General features: G+C 43.2%; 1 protein-coding gene across 3 annotated transcripts in view; it reads right to left on the bottom strand.

Annotated features, from left to right (window-relative positions):
• The window catches only part of WWC2 (WW and C2 domain containing 2), a 154,237-nt gene that overhangs the window by 14,529 nt on the left and 120,681 nt on the right, over nucleotides 1-19,027 (bottom strand). For 2 of the 3 annotated variants that reach the window (XM_053584965.1, XM_053584958.1), the window contains exons 21-23: nucleotides 15,098-15,340; nucleotides 6,161-6,288; nucleotides 4,123-4,227 (exon numbers count right to left, since the gene is read on the bottom strand). In XM_053584965.1, the coding sequence (XP_053440940.1) occupies nucleotides 4,161-4,227; nucleotides 6,161-6,288; nucleotides 15,098-15,340 (438 nt within the window). In that variant the 3' untranslated portion in view covers nucleotides 4,123-4,160. Of the gene's footprint in view, nucleotides 1-702; nucleotides 4,228-6,160; nucleotides 6,289-15,097; nucleotides 15,341-19,027 lie in introns of those variants that run through there. The other variant, XM_053584947.1, reaches the window with a different exon arrangement.

The following is a 19,027-nucleotide window of genomic DNA, read 5'->3' on the forward strand; positions in this document are numbered from 1 at the left end:
TAACCACACTCATCACTATGGATGAGTTTGCTCAATTTTAAAATAGGCTCAGTGATTGCTCAGAACTGGAAAATGAAACATTTGTCCTCATGTATCTTTGAAGGTATTATTCATATGGAAATGAAACATTTTGGAAATCATTTACTTCTTTCAGATGTTTAAGATAATCTGTTACAATAAAGCAAAGGTCTTGTTGCATATTTATTTAAAACGCATATTATCTAAGAAGACGGCTAGCTCTTTAAAAGCCTTAGAGGTGAGAGGTGTGGGGTATATCATCCCCTTCTGAATCACAGACCTCAGTGCTTCTATGGAGACTTTTCCAAAAGTCAGCCATATCCATTATGCCTTCTTTGCTGCTGAGAGGGCACACTCATGCTCTTTGAATGATTCACATAGAATCTGCCACACAAATGTGCTTCTGCTTCTGTGTTCTGTGCTCTGGATCTGATGCCCCATGTGCACACCTGCCTCAGCTCTGAGCAGCCCAGGGGTCCCACAGTGTTGGGAGGGAAACTCTTGGGACCTGGGCCTTGCCTTGATCACACTGCTAGCTTAGACAGTGTCAGGACAGAGCATGTAGTCCGGAGCCCTTCATTTCACTTGCACAATGAAAATATTTTGCCTTTTTTTTTTTTTTTAATCAATAGTACATACAGTCCAAAAAAGAACTATTCACAACAAACTGCTGGCTTGGGGATATCTTCATGTAAGATTTTATATTTGCCTGGTACATGGTTCAAATAAACACTTGTGTTTCTGCCAATCAGGGAAATTAACTGAACAATAAATGACACCGAAATGAAGTATTAAGCAATATGTATCTTTGTTTTAGGAAGAAAAACAACACTGAATTTTTTTTCCACCCACAAACACATGGAAAGTGCAGAAACCAAAATTAATCTAAGCAATGTATTTGCATCCTTTTACAAACAAGACAAATTAAAACAGAAACATTCAGAATTTAACCTGATTAAATATTTAGTTCAGTCCTGAGCTTTTGATATTTAATTCAACATAGATAAAGCAATAGCAAAGAAAGAAGATTTTAAATTTATTTGATTTGCATGCTACAGAGATTCAGCTGAACTTTGTTCATTTGGCTAGCAATATTCCTTTTGTACCTGTAACACTTAAGATTCTGATATACAAAATTGTAATAATATACTGATAATTCAAACTTGAGAACTAAATATTACATTCTTTTTACCCTGTGCAGAATAAAATCTACTTTTTAAAAATAGTATTTATAATATTAAAATTCATATTTGTCCATATGGTTTTGTGATCAAGTTATTAAAATGTTTCATCACTGTGAATCATGTGGGTTAGTACAAATATGACAGGATTATTAAAAGTTGCCTATAAATACATAACACTATTGCTGAGTTTTAAACTGTGGCAAAAGAAATATTTAAAATAAGTCCATCTCTCATGTTAGAAATGAGCACATTTTGTAAAATAAAACCAAAAACATCTTGGTCACAACTGTTTACTACCGGCCTGAGACAGATTTTATTCTTTAATACTTGTCTGAAACTTTTTGTATTACAAAAAGTTAACAGCCAATCTGCTGAAGATTTATAAAGCTGTGAATATTCCAATATAACCTCTTCTATGTCAAACATTTAAAATGGCCAGAACCAAACTATATATTAAACAGAACATAAATAAGGCCGTAAATAAATAAATGAAGAAAATAAAATCATACGGTACAACTACACATAATTCTATAAACATTTTTATGGTCAAACTAAGAAGCTGAGAACAGCTGCTCTTCATTGATCTCTACTTTAAATAAACTTCTGTCTTTCACATTTGACCTTGGTCAGGGTGAATGGTGCTATTTTTCTCATTTTCCTTGGTTATCTGAAAGAATGAACAGGGCAGCCTGGAAGGATGGCGCTCAGCCATTCACTAGGCTGGTGTTTGTTCAGAGTAGCGTCATGTCCAGTTATGTCTTCAAAGAAAAGTACATAGAAGTGGTGGGACAGTTAGGAAAAAAGAAAGTTCTAGGCTCAGAAACTGCTTACTTTGATTCTGTGAAGATGTACTTTCCAAAATACGTATATGGACTTTTAAGAAAATAAAAGTACTTATTAAAACCAAAGTCTTGTTAATTAGTACTCTAGATTAGGAAGGGAATTTTTTTTTTCTTTAAGGGGCCAATTTCTTTAAGAAAATTTTGCATTTCTTAAAAAAGAAATTGGTTTGGTTTGCTCCATATGATGGCTAACCAAAAATTGCTTCTTCTAGTATAACAAACTGCATAAAAAATGTGGTTTTAAATCTCCTAAATACTTATGTATTTTAGAAGCCTTCATGCTGGCAGCAGCTACACGGAGGGTTTGTTTTTTTCTGAAAAGTGGCAGGGCTGGGTGAGCTAAAATTCTAAACTGGAGGACGCGATAGCCAATTTCTCTCTCTAATCTCGCACATTTAAAATAGCTTTTTTTACACAAATGGTTCAGCCTATACTTCAAATAAGTAATTTCCCCAGAAACACTCTTTTTCTTTTTGCCTCTCGACTATTTACCATAAATTATATGTAGGGCCCCCTAAAAAGGAGAGCTGCAAGGTAATTTCTAATAAATGTTTAAAAAATCTGTTTGATTGGGGCGGCGCCTGTGGCTCAGTGAGTGGGGCGCCGGCCCCATATGCCGAGGGTGGCGGGTTCAAACCCAGCCCCGGCCAAACTGCAACCAAAAAATAGCCGGGTGTTGTGGCGGGCGCCTGTAGTCCCAGCTACTCAGGAGGCTGAGGCAAGAGAATCACTTAAGCCCAGGAGTTGGAGGTTGCTGTGAGCCGTGTGACGCCACGGCACTCTACCGAGGGCCATAAAGTGAGACTCTGTCTCTACAAAAAAAAAAAAAATAGCCGGGCGTTGTGGCGGGCGCCTGTAGTCCCAGCTGCTCGGGAGGCTGAGGCAAGAGAATCGCGTAAGCCCAAGAGTTAGAGGTTGCTGTGAGCCATGTGATGCCACGGCACTCTACCAAGGGTGGTACAGTGAGACTCTGTCTCTACAAAAAAAAAAAAAAAAAAATCTGTTTGATGAACGGTTTTTTAAAATTTATTTTTGGCAATTTTTATTCAAGCAAGGTCTTCTTCCCTCTCTCTGTTCTGGGTCTCACCTAGTGAGTATTGACCCATCTTCTTCCACGTCCTGTGGGCTAGCTGACCTCAGAACACAGGGCCACCACTTAGCATCATCCTCATATCTAGGATGAAACACTGATGTAAGCCAGAAACTCACATGTGGACACGTGCAAGGTCAGGTGCTATAAATGGACCAGCCACTCACTTAATGAGTTCAATGCAGTGTGTTCTGGGGAAGGGGCACTTACCTCTCCCCTCTGCTACTCTCAGTGACACGGCTTTCAAGATTTGTAGTGTAGCCAGGAGCCTTGCTTCCTTTGCATTCTTATATCCTAGGCTTAGTATTTTATATCATAGGTTTTTTTAAAGCAAATATAAAAGGACAAAAAAGGAAATTTTTTTTTTTTTTGGTGGTTTTTGGCCAGGGCCAGGTTTGAACTCACCACCTCTGGTATATGGGGCCGGCGCCCTACTCCTTTGAGCCATAGGCACGTCCCAGGAAATTGTTTTAAGGAAAGCAAGTGTCCCAACGTAAGTGAAGGAAATGAACACAGCACCTGTTTCAGAGGCACTGTGGACTCTAAGCTTCATCTTACACTCACGTGTAGCTTCAAACTGAAAAAGCTGCTCTGTGGTACAAAAATGTCCCATGGCTCTGTTGCCATCGTCATAGTCCACTCACAAGAAAATAGAGGAAAAGCGAAACCACCTTCTCGACAGTCAGCTCTGTGGAGCAGACACTTGGTACTACCTGTATTCCATTTTTCCAAAATATAGTCAGTTGGCAACACACGCAGACTGTGCAACACTGGTGTACCAGATGATCCCATTTTTGTTACCTGATTTTTCTTCTTTTCTTAAGGATATAAGAATTACATTCAAGGTACGTTATAAATCGACATGTGGAAAATCTGATGTGAAATAAAGTTCAAGAGTTGACAGTTATTTTACCAAAAAGAAAAAATCCCCAGAACCCCAACCAAACCAAACCAACAAACAAATGTTCAATCTTTTGCCCTTCCTCACCAAGTGAACAGGTGAAAAAATAAACTTAAGTCGTGTGATCATACGTCGTCAGCCGGCAGGGCTGGGATGCTTATCTTTGCTCGGGTGAAGTAGGCAATCTTCTCCCTAGAGCGAGAAACAAACCAGCCTAAATATGACAGTGAAGATACCCTGTGACCATAAACATCGTCTCCCAGAGTGGCAGTGATATCGCTGCAAGCCGGGATGAGTGGTCTTCTCCTCAGGTGGAACTCCATTTAATCGCAGGATACCTAGCAGAACAGCAGCCCTGCTTATAGTAAATCACCTTCAGACCAGGCCACTACATCCCCCTCTTCGGGCATTTCCAGTGTAAGATGGTTTTTAAGTCATTACAGGTTTAATCTGGGTATGGGTGTTTCTAAACCAGAAAGTATAGGATTCAAATCCCTCATTGAAACTTCTCGGTGACCTCGCGGTACATGATGCCAGGAAAATTCTGTAAAACGAATACCCGGCTAAGCAGGGACAGCTGACCAGGGCTACCGAGGCTCTGATGAAGGGCCACGGGGGAACGCGGCTGCCTGACAGGTAAAGACTGTCCTGTGTCCCAAAGCAGAGAAGCTGACCAACCCGACAGGCAGACGCTGAGAGAGACAGAGCAAAATGGATCTGGGGTTCGGAGAGGGGTTAAAACTGCATAGTTATCAAAGAGCAACATGTCTATTTGTCCACAAACTGTCACATCAACACACATTCGCTGCAGGTGCAAGCAGGCTGGTTGGCAGCCGGAAGGAAGGTTACAGCACTAGCTTCCCTGGGAGGCAAACAGTGTCGGGGAGAGGGCAACAGGGTAGAAAAGACAAAGGGACGGAAGAAAAGGAGCAGTCAACAGAGTGCGGACGCTGGAATGAGAGCGATTTCTGTGGCAAAGTGTCCCTTAAATTTGCTCAATTCCACAAGACATTTCATAAATAAAAACTGACAATGGCAGGAGCGTGGACCGATGAGCCCACCGGTCAGCCTCACCGGTTTCTCCATACCTGACCTAGTCCAGCATTTGCTTTTGGCCTGGAGTCCCTCTCCTGGTCCCCTCGCACCTTCCACACCTCGCGTGGTCTGAGCCCAGTTCTCCCTGGCAGCGCCCCTCGTGCTGACCACTGACACTGTTGCTTCTGTCCTCCTGCCTCCATGCCCTGCTTAAACCCGCCGTCCCCAGGGCCGTTAGGACTTGCAGGTGTCCCTCCACATGGGCTCAAACTCTTGCACCTTCTCCTGCTGGCAGCTGCAGCCCCAGCCCCTGCCCTGCACAGATTTAGACTCCCCCTTGCGCCTCTCTCAGGTTCTTTTTCGTGGCTCTTTCCAGCTGGCACTGTGGACATTTGGTTACCAGCTTCCCCTGCAGACCAGCATGTATTCTTTGCTGTATCTCAGGGCCTAATGGTGCTGGACAAATGTCTGTAAAGTGAGCCAACAACAAAACCCCAAAGATATGTGACTTCTGCACCACTTTGTATCCTGTGCTAAGATTTCTCAATGAAAAAGCCGGAGTAGCTCACATCCATAATCCCAGCACTCTGGGAGACTAAGGTGGGTGGATCCCTTGAGCTCAGGAGTTCGAGACCAGCCAGAGCAAGAGCAAGACCCCATCTCTACTAAAATTAGAAAAACTAGCTAGGTGTGGTGGTGGGCACCTATAGTCCCAGCTACTTGGGAGGCTGAGGCAGGAGGATCGCTTGAGCCCAGAAGTTTGAGGTTGCTGTGAGCTGTAACTCCATGCTACTCTACCCAGGGTGACAGAATGGGACTCTTTCTCAAAAAAAAAAAAAAAAAAAAGATTTCTCAATGAGACATTCTGACTGCACTAGGAGCTGGTGACACCTGGGTTCTCGGGGACCAGGCTTTTATCAGCCTTTAACTCTGCAGGCAAGACTGTAACCTCAGGAAGGAACAAATGGAAAATGATACTTTCAAGCTGGAGAACAGAAGATTTCTGTCTCATATCTGAACACTGAGGTGAATTCCAGCATAATGAGATGACAGGACAGCCCCAAAACTGTCCCAGTGGGGGGCTACTTACCTGAAGGACTGCACCTGCCGAGGCACCTTCCGGCTCTGCTCCCGAAGTCGACACACGTCCTTGGAGGCTTGCCTCATCAACTTCTCCGCGCTCAAACCTTGCTTCTGTTCTTCTTTGGACTGTTCAGCCTAGTGAAGGAAATAAACACACAGGAAACCCACTGATTAGAAGTCCCTGAAGACATCCTATCTACAAGGCTTGAAAGAGCAGCGCAGACCACGTTCTGCCCTTCCTCAGGCAGCGGAGGGGACAACAGTTGAGTCAGAGGCTGGGGCGACAGAGCTCACACGGGAGGACCCCTCCAACGGATGCCATCTTCCTCCCAAGGCCTCCTCAGGGTGCACTGTGGTGACAGGATGCAGCATGTGACACCTTTAGTGAAGGCTGCTGGCCATGGCAGGTGCAGACGGAGTAAAGGAAATGCTCGGGAAACTCAGAACCCTGGTGTCGGCTGCTCTCTGTAGCTTAGAGCGAAGTCTGGGGTTAGAGGGAAACTCAGGTCAGAGCTGACCAGTTGGCACAGAGAGGTGGGAGCAAATGTAACTTAGCTGAAGGCAGCAGCCCTCAGCCTGCCATCTAAGGCGACAGACAGTCCATAATTGGGATCCTTTTGGACCTGAAAGGTCTGCTGCTTCTGTTACAACTTAAGCAGTTATAAACTGTAGAAGGAGATAAGGGGACTGGTGCCGGCAAAGAAAGGATTAAGGATTGCATCTTCCTGTGTGCCCACTGCAGGCACCATCAGGGCCTGGAAAACAAACAGGCTGAAAACACAGGACAGAGACAAGATCTTCAACTATGCAAAGCCAAACGATGACACTGCAGTTCTCCTCCCAGGAATTTATGTGTTAGGACCTCTACTGTGACCAGACAGGGACAGAAGTCTGTGTAGAGATGCGGACGCACCCCACTTATTACTGAAAATCTAGAGAACTGCATGAGAATGATTAAATAATGACAATATATGCAGGTGAATACCTTAAAAATAACAGCAACACTAACACGGAAAGATGTTCTTCAACTATTTCTAGAATTAAATCGGGGAAAAAGCAAATTTTAGAACATTATAACTCTATTTTTGGGTAACTCTTCTATGTTACAGACATAGAGCATCAAACCTGGCTGAAAAGGCCTACACCAAACAGCCCACCTGGTGACTTCTGAGGAATGGGTATCCAAGGAGAGGAGCTTCTAGTTAGCACTTTGTATGAATTTGTTAAAATAAGCATGGGTATGGGCGGCGCCTGTGGCTCAGTGAGTAGGGCGCCAGCCCCATATGCCGAGGGTGGCGGGTTCAAACCCAGCCCCGGCCAAACTGCAACCAAAAAATAGCCGGGTGTTGTGGCGGGCGCCTGTAGTCCCAGCTGCTCGGGAGGCTGAGGCAAGAGAATCTCGTAAGCCCAAGGGTTAAGAGGTTGCTGTGAGCCGTGTGACGCCACGGCACTCTACCCGAGGGCGGTACAGTGAGACTCTGTCTCTACAAAAAAAAAAAAAAATAAGCATGGGTAAAACGTTTTGTTTTTTTTTTAATTTTTAAAATATTTTCAAAGCAAAAGACCCTAAAATCACTTCAAGTTTAAAAACAAAAATGCTGTGGCACTTTTAGGAAAGATGAGACAATATAAAAATTATTTATTCAGCATTCTTCAGTGGGGTATCTCTGGTATTTTCCTAATAATCTACTTGGTATCTTCTCATTCTTTTTCACCACAAGATAGCTTTTCCAGATTATTTTTTATCGTCTTCCCTCTTTGAAAGGATTTTATCTATAGAAAAGCAGGTATATTCATCTATGTATCTATTTTTAGAGAGGGTATGGCTCTGTTGTCCAGACTGGAATGCAATGGCATGATCATGGTTTACTGCAGCCTTGAACTCCTGGGCTCAAGTGATCCTTTCTTCAGTCTCCCAAATAGCTGGGACTGCAAGCATGTACTATCACACCTGATTTTCCTATTTTTTTAAATAAAGCTAGGATCTCACTATATTGTCCAGTCTAAACTCCTGGCCTCAAGCAATCCTTCTGCCTCAGCCTCCCTAAGTGCTGGGATTACAGTCATGAGCCACTATACCCAACCCTAGCTACTTCTATTTAAGTAATCATTCTTTCATGATTATTTTGCAATTGATGAGATAACACAGTTGTCACTTAGAGCTTCTGAATTTACATAATTCAAGTTCAAAAGGGACATGTGATATATGAATTACCCTGTGAAGTCCTATTGATAGTAAATGCATGATTTTTCATTAGGTCCTTGCGGAGGAGGTACTAATGTAGCACACAGGGAGAAGTGACGTCCACCATGCTGTGCTGTATCAAATTACTAGATCACTAACCATACCATATCACTGCTATTCAAATTATTGGTAAATTACCATAAGAAAAAAATCAATCTTCACATTGCTGACTAACTCATGAACAACCGGGTAAATTAGGAAAAGCCAGAGAAGGAATGTACATGTTGGATTATATGTATACACTGAGGGAGCAGGGTTAGAACCCAGCCCAGGCCAGCTAAATGACAATGACAACTGTAACAAAAAATAGCCGGGTGTTGTGGTGGGTGCCTATAGTCCCAGCTACTCGGGAGGCTGAGGCAAGAGAATCGCTTAAGCCTAAGAGTTTGAGGTTGCTGTGAGCTGTGATTTCATAGCACTCTACAGAGGGCAACAAAGTGAAACTCTATCTCAAAAAAAAAAAAAAAGGAAAATCTAACTCACTTTTCTTGCCTAGAAATGTATCTTATCAGATCTGAAATAACACAGGTTCCCAGAGCCCTGTCCTCAGTCCTGTGTCCTGGTCATGAGTGTGGGTCTACCTTCCCATACTGGGAACTGCGTGGCATTCCCTCCAAGTAGCCTAGTGGCCACTGTCGTTTTCCACAACTAGCACTTCTGTGCTGACTAAAAATTACTTTGACATTTGTTTTTGCTTCGTACAAGATTAAGACTGACCAGGTAACAAGTGAAGATATTCCCATCCTTCTTGAGTAAGAACACACTTCACTTAAGACTGTATTTATCTGGCTTGGCACCTGTAGTTCAAGCAGCTAAGGCGCCAGCTACATACACCAGAGCTGGTGGGTTCAAAACCAGCCCGGGCCTGCCAAACAACAATGACAACTACAACACAAAAATAGCTGGGCGTGTGGTGGGCGCCTATAGTCCCAGTTACTTGGGATGCCATGGCACCCCACCCAGGGCGACAGCTTGAGGCTGTCTCACTAAAAAAAAAAAAAAAAAAGACTATATTTGTCTGTTTATATATTTACATCTGTATCCACATCTATACCTTTTGCCAAAATTTTAGGTGACACAATAGATCACAGAATTTCCATCAGCTGTTAATAGTTGATAGTAGCAATTAAATCTCAATGCTGAATACTTCAGCATTGTTAAGTATTGGTAACAATTGGCAATTGTTAAGATTTATTCTGTTGAATGAGGCATTATCACTATCTTTGTCATAATTTTTTTATAGATTCTAACTTTTACAAGTGCTAACATCTGTATTATTTAAGCTTTAAAAAAGACTAGCACCTTGGCGTTTTGACAAGGAAACAATGGGAGGAAGAAAAAGGAATCTCTGCTTTGCAAGCAATCTGAGTCTCCTTTGGAAGAATACCAGTCCTCCTTCGGTGGGCCTCTCCTGACAAGTCATGTTCATGATGTCTGGTTCATGAGGACAGAAGGCCACTTCTTATGCCCCAGACTCTTGAAGGATGTGATTAACCTCTAGTTTACATCACGGGCACCTGATCCACCACAAGGATCCAGTGGTTTACTTATAGTTGTATTAAAGAGCCAAACAAAATAAAGAACAACCCAGTCTTAATTTACAGTCCTGAGCTTCTTGCTCTGCTTCCTAAGGGGGTTGTACAAAACACACGGACATTAAATAAGGTTCACTTTTTATTTTGAGCTACAAAACAGACTTTCAGCCACGAAGGAGAGGGTTATGGAGTGTGAACTTCAGACCCGACAGCTTTCCCCACCGAGGGAGGCAGACCCTGAGTGTGCTGCTGGCTTTAATCCACTGCTGTTCTGGGAGCCACATTTTTAATGTCAATTGGCAGGCTCTTTGCTCATCGTCAGGCATTTTATGATCATCCTGCTGAAAATCTCACCAATCCCTAACACCACAGGGCAACTGTGGAAAAGAAAGGGTGCTGGTGTGCCCCCACATTCATTACAAGTGGATGTGGAGTGAGGAGGCAGAGGTGGAGTTAGTCAGTGGCTGTTACAACCTCTACAGCCATTAGGAAAAGGCCCACAATCAAATGGTCTGCGTTTTCACTTAGCTCGTTATTGCAGAGGTCAGTGGTGCAGATTTGCAAAGGCTGAGTAACATGACTAAGTCTGCCCTGAAGACTTCCTTAGGTTCCCTTTCCATCTACTTGTCCTAAGAGCCATGCAAGGATTTCTTTAGTGTAGAAGAAAAACCAGAAGGGCTAAACTACAACTTGAGCTTTATCTCAGAAATGAAAACAATGTAAGCTAAACGTTTGTACCCTTATATCAATCTGAAATTAAAAAAAAAAAATCACCCGATGATCCCCCCAAACTTTGGGTAATCATAAACAGCAAAGAACTTGCAGAAATCCTACAATGAAGGACAATTTTCTTTTTCTTTTGAGACAGAGCCTCAAGCTGTCGCCCTAGGTAGAGTAGTGTGGCATCACAGCTCACAGCAACCTCCAACTCCTGGGCTCAAGCGATTCTCCTGCCTCCGCCTCCCAAGTAGCTGGGACTACAGGCGCCTGCCACAACGCCCAGCTATTTTTTGGTTGCAGCCGTCATTGTTGTTTAGCGGTCTGGGCTGGATTCGAGCCCACTAGCTCAGGTGTATGTGGCTGGCGCCTTAGCCGCTTGAGCCACAGGTGCTGAGCCTTGAGTGACAATTTTTAAAAAGCTTAGAAAAACAGTGCATTTATTACACTTGTACTTTTTTTTTTTTTTTTTAAGACAGTCTTACTCTGTTGTCCAGGGGTGGAGTGTCATGGCATTGTCCAAGCTCACAACAGACTCAAACACTTGAGCTCAAGCGGTCCTCCTGCCACCCAAGTGGCTGGGACTATAGGTACCTGCCACAAAGCCCAGCTAATTTTTTCTATTTTAGTAGAGATGGGGTCTGGCTCTTGGTCAGGCTGGTCTTAAATTCCTGAGCTCAAGTGATCCTCCTGCCTCAGCCTCCAAGAGTGCTAGGATTATAGGTGTGAGCTACCACACCCAGCTAACACTTTTACTTTTAAAAGAATGCCATAATCCTGTTTTTCAAGCAGTGTTAGACAAACTGCTTAGATCTGCCGATGTCCCCTCTCATGGGGAATGCTGACTCAGGGGACCTGGAAGGAGCCTCCGTTTGAGCCACTGTCACCTACACACCCGTTGCCCTTCCAGAAAGCCCCTCTTCAGAAACACTTCGCAGCTCCCTATTGCTTAGGCACTCAACAATCTTGCCTCAACCTACTTCATCTCCAGTTGGGTAGAACACAGAAAAGGCACAAGAGCTACAAAAATCAAAACTTTCATAGACACGCCGCATGTTCTTTACTATGAATTTTCAACTATATTTTTGGCACCGAAGTCCTTAATCTGTTTGGAGTTGATTTTTGTGTATTAGGTGCAGATCTAGCGTCACCTTTCTCCAGATGGGTGATCTTTTTTACAGCCTCACTGATACCACGATCCCTCCCCACCTTACCCACTGGCCAACGCCCCACCCCCATCACACAGCAGTGCTCTGCACACACGGCGGTTTCTGAGCTATTTCAGGCCACAACCCATCTCCTGATATCTTCAACCTTGTCTGACGACCTTAGCAGTTTAATAAATCCTGATTTCTTTCTTGTAGGGCAAATCTCTCTCCTTGTTTTTTTTCATCAGAAGTTCTTTAGCTATTCTTTGGCCTTTATTTTTCCTTTAACTCTATCAATATTCATGAAGAACCATGTGGGTATTCTCCTTGGAATTACATTGACTCTAGGTACATTTTAGGAAGAATCAACCACTTCCACAATAATTTTTGCAGCAAATTGTGGCCTGCCATCTGTTTTTGTAAATAAAGTTTTATTAGAACACAACCACAGTCATTTATTTGCATCTTGTCTATGGCAAGACATTTTTGTGATAAAATGGCAGAGCTAAATAGCAGAGACTGATACCATGTGGCCCAGAGCCTAAAATACTTATTACATGGCCCTTTAGAGGAAAAGCTTCTTCCAGTGAGGTTTTATAATTGTTTTTATCCTGTACTGCAAATTTTTGTTAATCCTTGAAATACGAGATTTTTTGATACTGCTGTGAATATTATCTTAATTAAATTTCCTCCTCATGGCAAGACATGATTGCAAGAGGGACTTTACCTAACAATTGCAATCAGTGTAACCTGGCTTATTGTACCCTCAAGGAATCCCCAACAATAAAAAATAAATAAATAAATAAATTTCCTCCTCATTTCTGGTTGTTATACAGAAATGTAACAGACTTTTATATATCATTCTTCTATTTAGCCATCTTGCTACACTCTCTAAATATTGGTAATATTGGTACAGGGTTTTTACTTCTTTTTAAATATTTAATATTTATTTAGAGACAGAGTTTCACTTTGTTGCCCCGGGTAGAGTGCTGTGGCGTCACAGCTCACAGCAACCTCAAACTCTTGGGCTTATGCGATTCACTTGCCTCAGCCTCCTGAGTAGCTGGGACTATAGGTGCCCAGCACAACACCCGGCTATTTTTTGGTTGCAGTTGTCATTGTTGTTTAGCAGGCCCAGGCCAGGCTCGAACCCGCCAGCTTTGGTGTATGTAGCCGGCACCCTACTCACTGAGCCGGCCACATACACAGGTTTTTTAACATATGCAATCATGTCATCTGTAAATAACAACTTCATTTGCTCTTTTTCATCTTTCTGTTTCTACATTTCCCTTGCTGTATAGTACTGATCAGAACTCCTAATATAATGGCAAACAGAAGAAGGCTGAATGTCTTGTGCCTGATTTTAAAGGAAATGACTCCAAGTCTGAATCTTTAAGGGTCACATTTGCTGTAGGTTACTCTCCACCAAGTTTAGGACACTCCTGGCTCTTTCTAACTTACTGAGAGCTTTAAACATGAGTAAATATTGATTTTTATTAATATTTTCCTGCATCTATGGAGTTGATCAAATGTTTTTTCTCCTTAATCTGTTAAAATGATTAATTACATTAATATATTTTTCTAAGATTAAAAATAGTCTTATAAGATTAGACATGGTCAAATGTATTATCTTTCTTTTCTTTTTTTTTTTTTTTTGTAGCGACAGAGTCTCACTTTATGGCCCTCGGTAGAGTGCCATGGCATTACACAGCTCACAGCAACCTCCAACTCCTGGGCTTAAGCAATTCTCTTGCCTCAGCCTCCCAAGTAGCTGGGACTACAGGCGCCTGCCACAACGCTCAGCTATTTTTTGGTTGCAGTTCAGCCGGGGCTGGGTTTGAACCCACCACCCTCGGTATATGGGGCCGGCGCCTTACCAACTGAGCCACAGGTGCCGCCCTGTATTATCTTTCTAACACAGGGTTGGATTCTATTTACTAGATTTTTAGTCAGGGTACCTGTAGCTCAGTGGTTAGAGTGTTGGCCTGTGCTCCAGGGGTGGCAGGTTTGAACCCAGCCCAGGCCTGCTTCACGAAAGAAAAAAAAAAATCACTGAAATAATATTTTAGTCAGAATTCTTACAACTACATCCATAAATGAAACTGGCCTATAATTTTCCTTTTTGACAACGTCTTTGCCTAGCTTTGATGTTAGGATGTTGGGATTGTAGAATGAACTGGGGAGTGTTTTCAATTTTTCTAATGTCTGGAGGGTTTGTATGAAACTGAGATAATGTGTCCTTTGAAAGTTTGGTAGAACTTGCCTACAAACATCTAAACCTTACAGTTTCCTTGTGGCTAGATTTCTAATCACTGCTTCCATTTTTCTACAATTTATAGAATTTTCTACCTTTTTTTTTCTTTCCAAATATCAGTTCTAATATGCAGTATTCTCCTAGAAATAGGTCTCCAGAGTATTCAGTTATCTTTTAAATCCCTTCTCACCTGTAGTTCCGTCCCTCATTACCTTTATAATGCTCTTTATTTGTATTTTTCTCTTCAATGATTTTGTCAGAGCTTTATCTATTTTTTTTGTTTTCTTCTTTTCTTTTCTTTTTTTTTTGAGACAGAGTCCCACTGTCACCTTGGGTAGAGTGCTGTGGCATCATAGCTCACAGCAACCTCAAATCCTGTGCTCAAGAGATCCTCCTGCCTTAGCCTCCTGAGTAGCTGGGACTACAGGCATCTGCCACTATGCTCAGCTAGTTTTTCTATTTTTAGTAGAGATGGGGGTCTCATTGTTGCTCAGGCTGGTCTTGAACTCCTGAGCTCAAGCAATCTACCTCGGCCTCCATTTAGTGTGGGGATTACAGGTGTGAGCCACCGTGCTCAGTCTGTATTTTTAGTTTTTTTCAAATAACTTTTTGCTTTTTTGAGCTTCTCTGTACACAATGGAAATTAAGACAGTGGAACAAAGAAACCGTGATAACAAGCAATTTGTGGATGACTCTTTGGATTATGATATTAACTGGAAGAATTAAGTCTCATAACTTTTATAATTATTGACATTGAGAGATCTAGAATTTCATATGATGAACTGGAAATAAACCAACAAAGCCCACAAAGATGAAAAGTTCTGTTTTTATCATTTTAAAACTCCAGTTCAGCTTTGAAAGTCTTTGATCCATAGGAGTTAAAGATTGTGATGCTTAATTGTTACACTAAAGTTGGTCAAAGTCAACCAACAGTCCGAAGTTATTGCTGGGTTAAAAGACTCAAGAGAATAATAATGATAGCTGTTGTTATTAAGGTTACGAACATGTGAGGTCCTCAGAAATGGGGAGATGCTGAGATCTGTACCTGTTTCTCGGCTTGTTTCAGGAGCTTCTGGAACCGCTCATCCTCCAGTACCCCTGGTGGAAGGTCAGTCTCTCCCTGAGCTTTCAGTTCCTCCAGCTTTTGTCGCAAGCCCCTCAGAGCCTGCAGCTCATCGTTGAGGCGACTCTGCCGTGTCAGAGAGGCCTGCAGGTCCAGTTCCAGGTCCAGAGATGTGCGCACGGGGCGCTCTTGGGCTGCTCTTCTAAGGACTGGCTGGCAGACAGTCTGGATGGTTAACAGGAAGGAGAACACTCTGTTAGTGTGGGGAGTGTTTGTTCTTTCCCTCTTTCCTGGTCCAGGATGGGACTGTACTTCCTTGCACCCTGGAAGGAAGGGCAGAGCGGCCAAGTGACTTGCTTTGGTGCCTGGAGGATAAGTAGGAAGGACGGGCACCACTTATCAGAGGCAGGGTGGGAGGCACACATTTCTGTCCCCTGCAAGAGGGACAACAAAGAACCACATAGGGAGGCTCCAGCAGCTTGGTCCTGAGTGAGAACAATACAGAACCTGGAACCCAGACAACTTGCAGTGAATGAATGGGCAAGCAAGATAGAAACCTTTTGGCTGGGTGTGGTGGCTCACACCTGTCATCTCAGCACTCTGGGAGGGTGAGGCAGGAGGATAGCTTGAGCACAGGATTTCAAGACCAGTCTGAGTAAGAGCCAGACCCCGTCTCTACTAAAAATAGAGAAATTAGCTGGGTGTGGTGGCGGGTATCTGTAGTCTCAGCTACTCAGGAGGCTGAGGCAGTAGGCCCGCTTGAGCCCTAGAGTCTGAGGTTGCTGTGAGCTATGACATCACAGCACTCTACCCAAGACAATAGAGTGAGACTGTCAGAAAAAAAAAAAAAGAAGAAGAAATAAGCCTTTATTGTTTTAAAGCGGAGATTTTTTAAGTTGTTACCACACTGGCCTGACCACTTTACTGCATGAAGCTTACCCTATGTGAAAAGTAAGCATAGTACTGGCTGTTTACATTTCCTCCGTTTGGGGGCACCTAATGCTCTCCCCACAGCTTACTGCCTTTGCGAATGTTTCCACGAGCGTCAGCCAGAACGCAGCTGGTCAATCAATCAATATGCTTGAATTCTAGCTCCTTCCTTGGCTTCCCATTGTGTGCTATCTACTTTCCCATCAAATCAGCGCTGTTCTTCCCAGGGCCAACCTTGTCCATTTATCAAGTGATAATTGACAAATGTGTAGGCAAAAATGTCTGCTGGAGTTTGCAAGCAAAGCATTAGGAAGAGCAGACACCACTGCCAACCTTGAGGATCAACTGCAGAATGGTATGAGCCATATCAACAGCCAAATGTGGATTAGCAAGCACGTAAGTATGCAGGAAGCCGGGGCTCAGGGAGACCATGTGGGGCTGGGTCCCCACTTACCTGACGAGGCCAGATAAGGCTGTGTATAGCAGAAGGGGACAAGGAGACATTTTTTGCCTACACTGATGGCAGTGGGAATGCAAAGTAAGAGATCCTTAATAAGAACTTGTACTATTTGATATAAGAAAGACAGAAACTTGACAAGCACTGTGCCTTAAAGATGTGGGAAAATGGTAGGGTGCTCACAACAGAGGGAAGGGAGAGGGCTCCTCTGTCCTTCCTCTTATTTCAGAGCCAAAGCCCAAGTTGGAATAGCTCTATTACCTCCTGTTCTCTTTATTTTTATTATTTATTTATTTGAGGCAGAATTTTACTCTGTCCCTGGGTAGAGTTCTGTGGCATCATCATAGCTCACAGCAACCTTAAACTCTTGGGTTCAAGTGATCCTCCTGCCTCAGCCTTCCAAGTAGTTGGGATGACAGGCACCCGCCACCAGGCATGGCTAGTTTTTCTATTTTTAGTAGAGACGGGGTCTTGCTCTTGCTTGGGCTGGTCTCGAACTCCTGAGCTTAAGCGATCCTCACGTCTTGGCCTCCAGAATGCTGGGATTACAGGCATGAGACAACATCCTCAGCCTCACCTCCTATTCTAGCACTTACTACACACTCGCTACAAGTTTCAGCGGTGGGCTCCTGCAACATTCTTAGTATTTGGTTTCCTTTATTCAACTGATGCCCTCTGTATGAATGTATTACCCAGTAAGAATTATCTAGACTAGTGCTTTTCAACTGGTGTGCCATGAGAGGATTTTAGGTGTGCTGTGAAAAAAAAATTGTTTTTTGAGATAGTCTCACTTTGTCATCCTTGGTAGAGTACGTGGTGTCATAGCTCACAACAACCTCAAACTCTTGGGCTCAAGTGATTCTCTTGCCTCAGCCTCCTGAGCAGCTGGGACTACAGGCGCTTGCCACAACACCCGGCTATTATTAGAGACAGAGTGTCATTCTTGCTGAGGCTGGTCTCAAACCCGTGAGCTCAGGCAATCTACCCACCTTGGCCTCCCAGAGTACTGGGATTATAGGCGTGAGACACATAAGCTGTGATAAATTTTTAAAGATCATTCATTAAATTATTTGCAAAAGAAGTTTAAGGCATAGTAAGTATATCCTTGTTTTTTAAACTCTTTTATTTTTATCAACATAATTTGAGTGTGCCACAGAAATTTAATGTAGGTTCAAGTGTGCTGTGAGATAAAAAAGATGAAAAACACTCGTCTAGACACACATTCTCTCTGACTGTACTCCTTATTTCTCAGAATCAGGAATCATTCATAGTTGCCAAGCACATCAATGACTTGTGGTCTGTTGGCAAGTGGTCAGCAACTGGATCCTTAGGGGAGAAAGAGAAGTGCTGATTTGTAGGGGTTGCCGATTTCACTGGTGTAAATATTCTCACCATAATCGTTTTCAAGCTGTCACTGTGAAGTCACTGATGGGGGAAGAGACAGACACAATCGGCTCCTCTGAGCCAGTGTGAGCGGGGTTCAGCAGGGCACAGCCACGGATCCCCTCTGCCTCATCACTCGGATGCCTGTCGGGCAAACCTTTTTCTGTTTTCTTACGTCTGTTCACCCATCTTCTTCACACTGTAATTTCTCCATCAGAACTCTGCTCCCCACTCAGCCCCGAGAGGTCTACTTTACAAGCCATTTAAAAACATCTATCATGCTTCGGTTCACTTGTGTCTGTTTCCAGTCCTTCTAATACTGAAGTTTATCAGTCACCCAACTGTTTTTGCCCCTCCACTCCATTCAGTTAAAATTGCTGTGAAGAGTGCAATCAACCCCTTGAAGGTGCACGCTGCTTATGAAGGCAGGACGCTTAGGGAGCAGTTGAGAGTTTTCACTCAAGATGATGGAAATTTAGGTGCTTGGCAACCTGAAAGATCTATACCTCAGAATTTTGTGAAAGTACTGAATACTAAATAAATACCAGCACATCTGGTTTTCTGGTCTACATCCTTCTTCTGGACACATGAGAGTGGTGACCGTGCCACTGACCGACATCTGCACGCAGTGCTCTGCCCTTACCAAATCACACATTTGAAGTCAACACGCCATAGTGAACAAATAACCTTCCTTTAGTATTTCAGCAGTTGGTTAGTAGACAGGAATTTTTCAATGATTTGAATAGTTCAACCTTTGAATTTATTGAAATACTCTCTCAGACTTGTCCTTTTTTTTGAGACACAGTCTTACTGTGTTACCCTGGGTAGAGTGCCGTGGTGTCATAGCTCATAGCAACTTCAAATGCTTGGGCTCAAGCAATCCTCCTGCCTCAGCCTCCTGAGTAGCTGGGACTACAGGACCCTCCACAATGCCCAGTGGAGGATTTAGCCAGTGGGACCTCTGATAGTGAAGCCTGGACACCTAGTCTGCAGCATAGGTGCAGACTCAGCCCACAAGTACGTCAGACAGGGCATGGGACCCTGTGGCCCCTGAGCTGCCCACGCATGTTAAATTTTGACCTTCTAAAAATACATTTTAGTAAGTTAGAAAAGCTGTGCATTCTTCCTTTACTGGAATGTCT

The sequence above is a fragment of the Nycticebus coucang genome, chromosome 1, assembly GCF_027406575.1.
Source record: "Nycticebus coucang isolate mNycCou1 chromosome 1, mNycCou1.pri, whole genome shotgun sequence".
NCBI classification, from domain to species: Eukaryota; Metazoa; Chordata; class Mammalia; order Primates; family Lorisidae; genus Nycticebus; species Nycticebus coucang.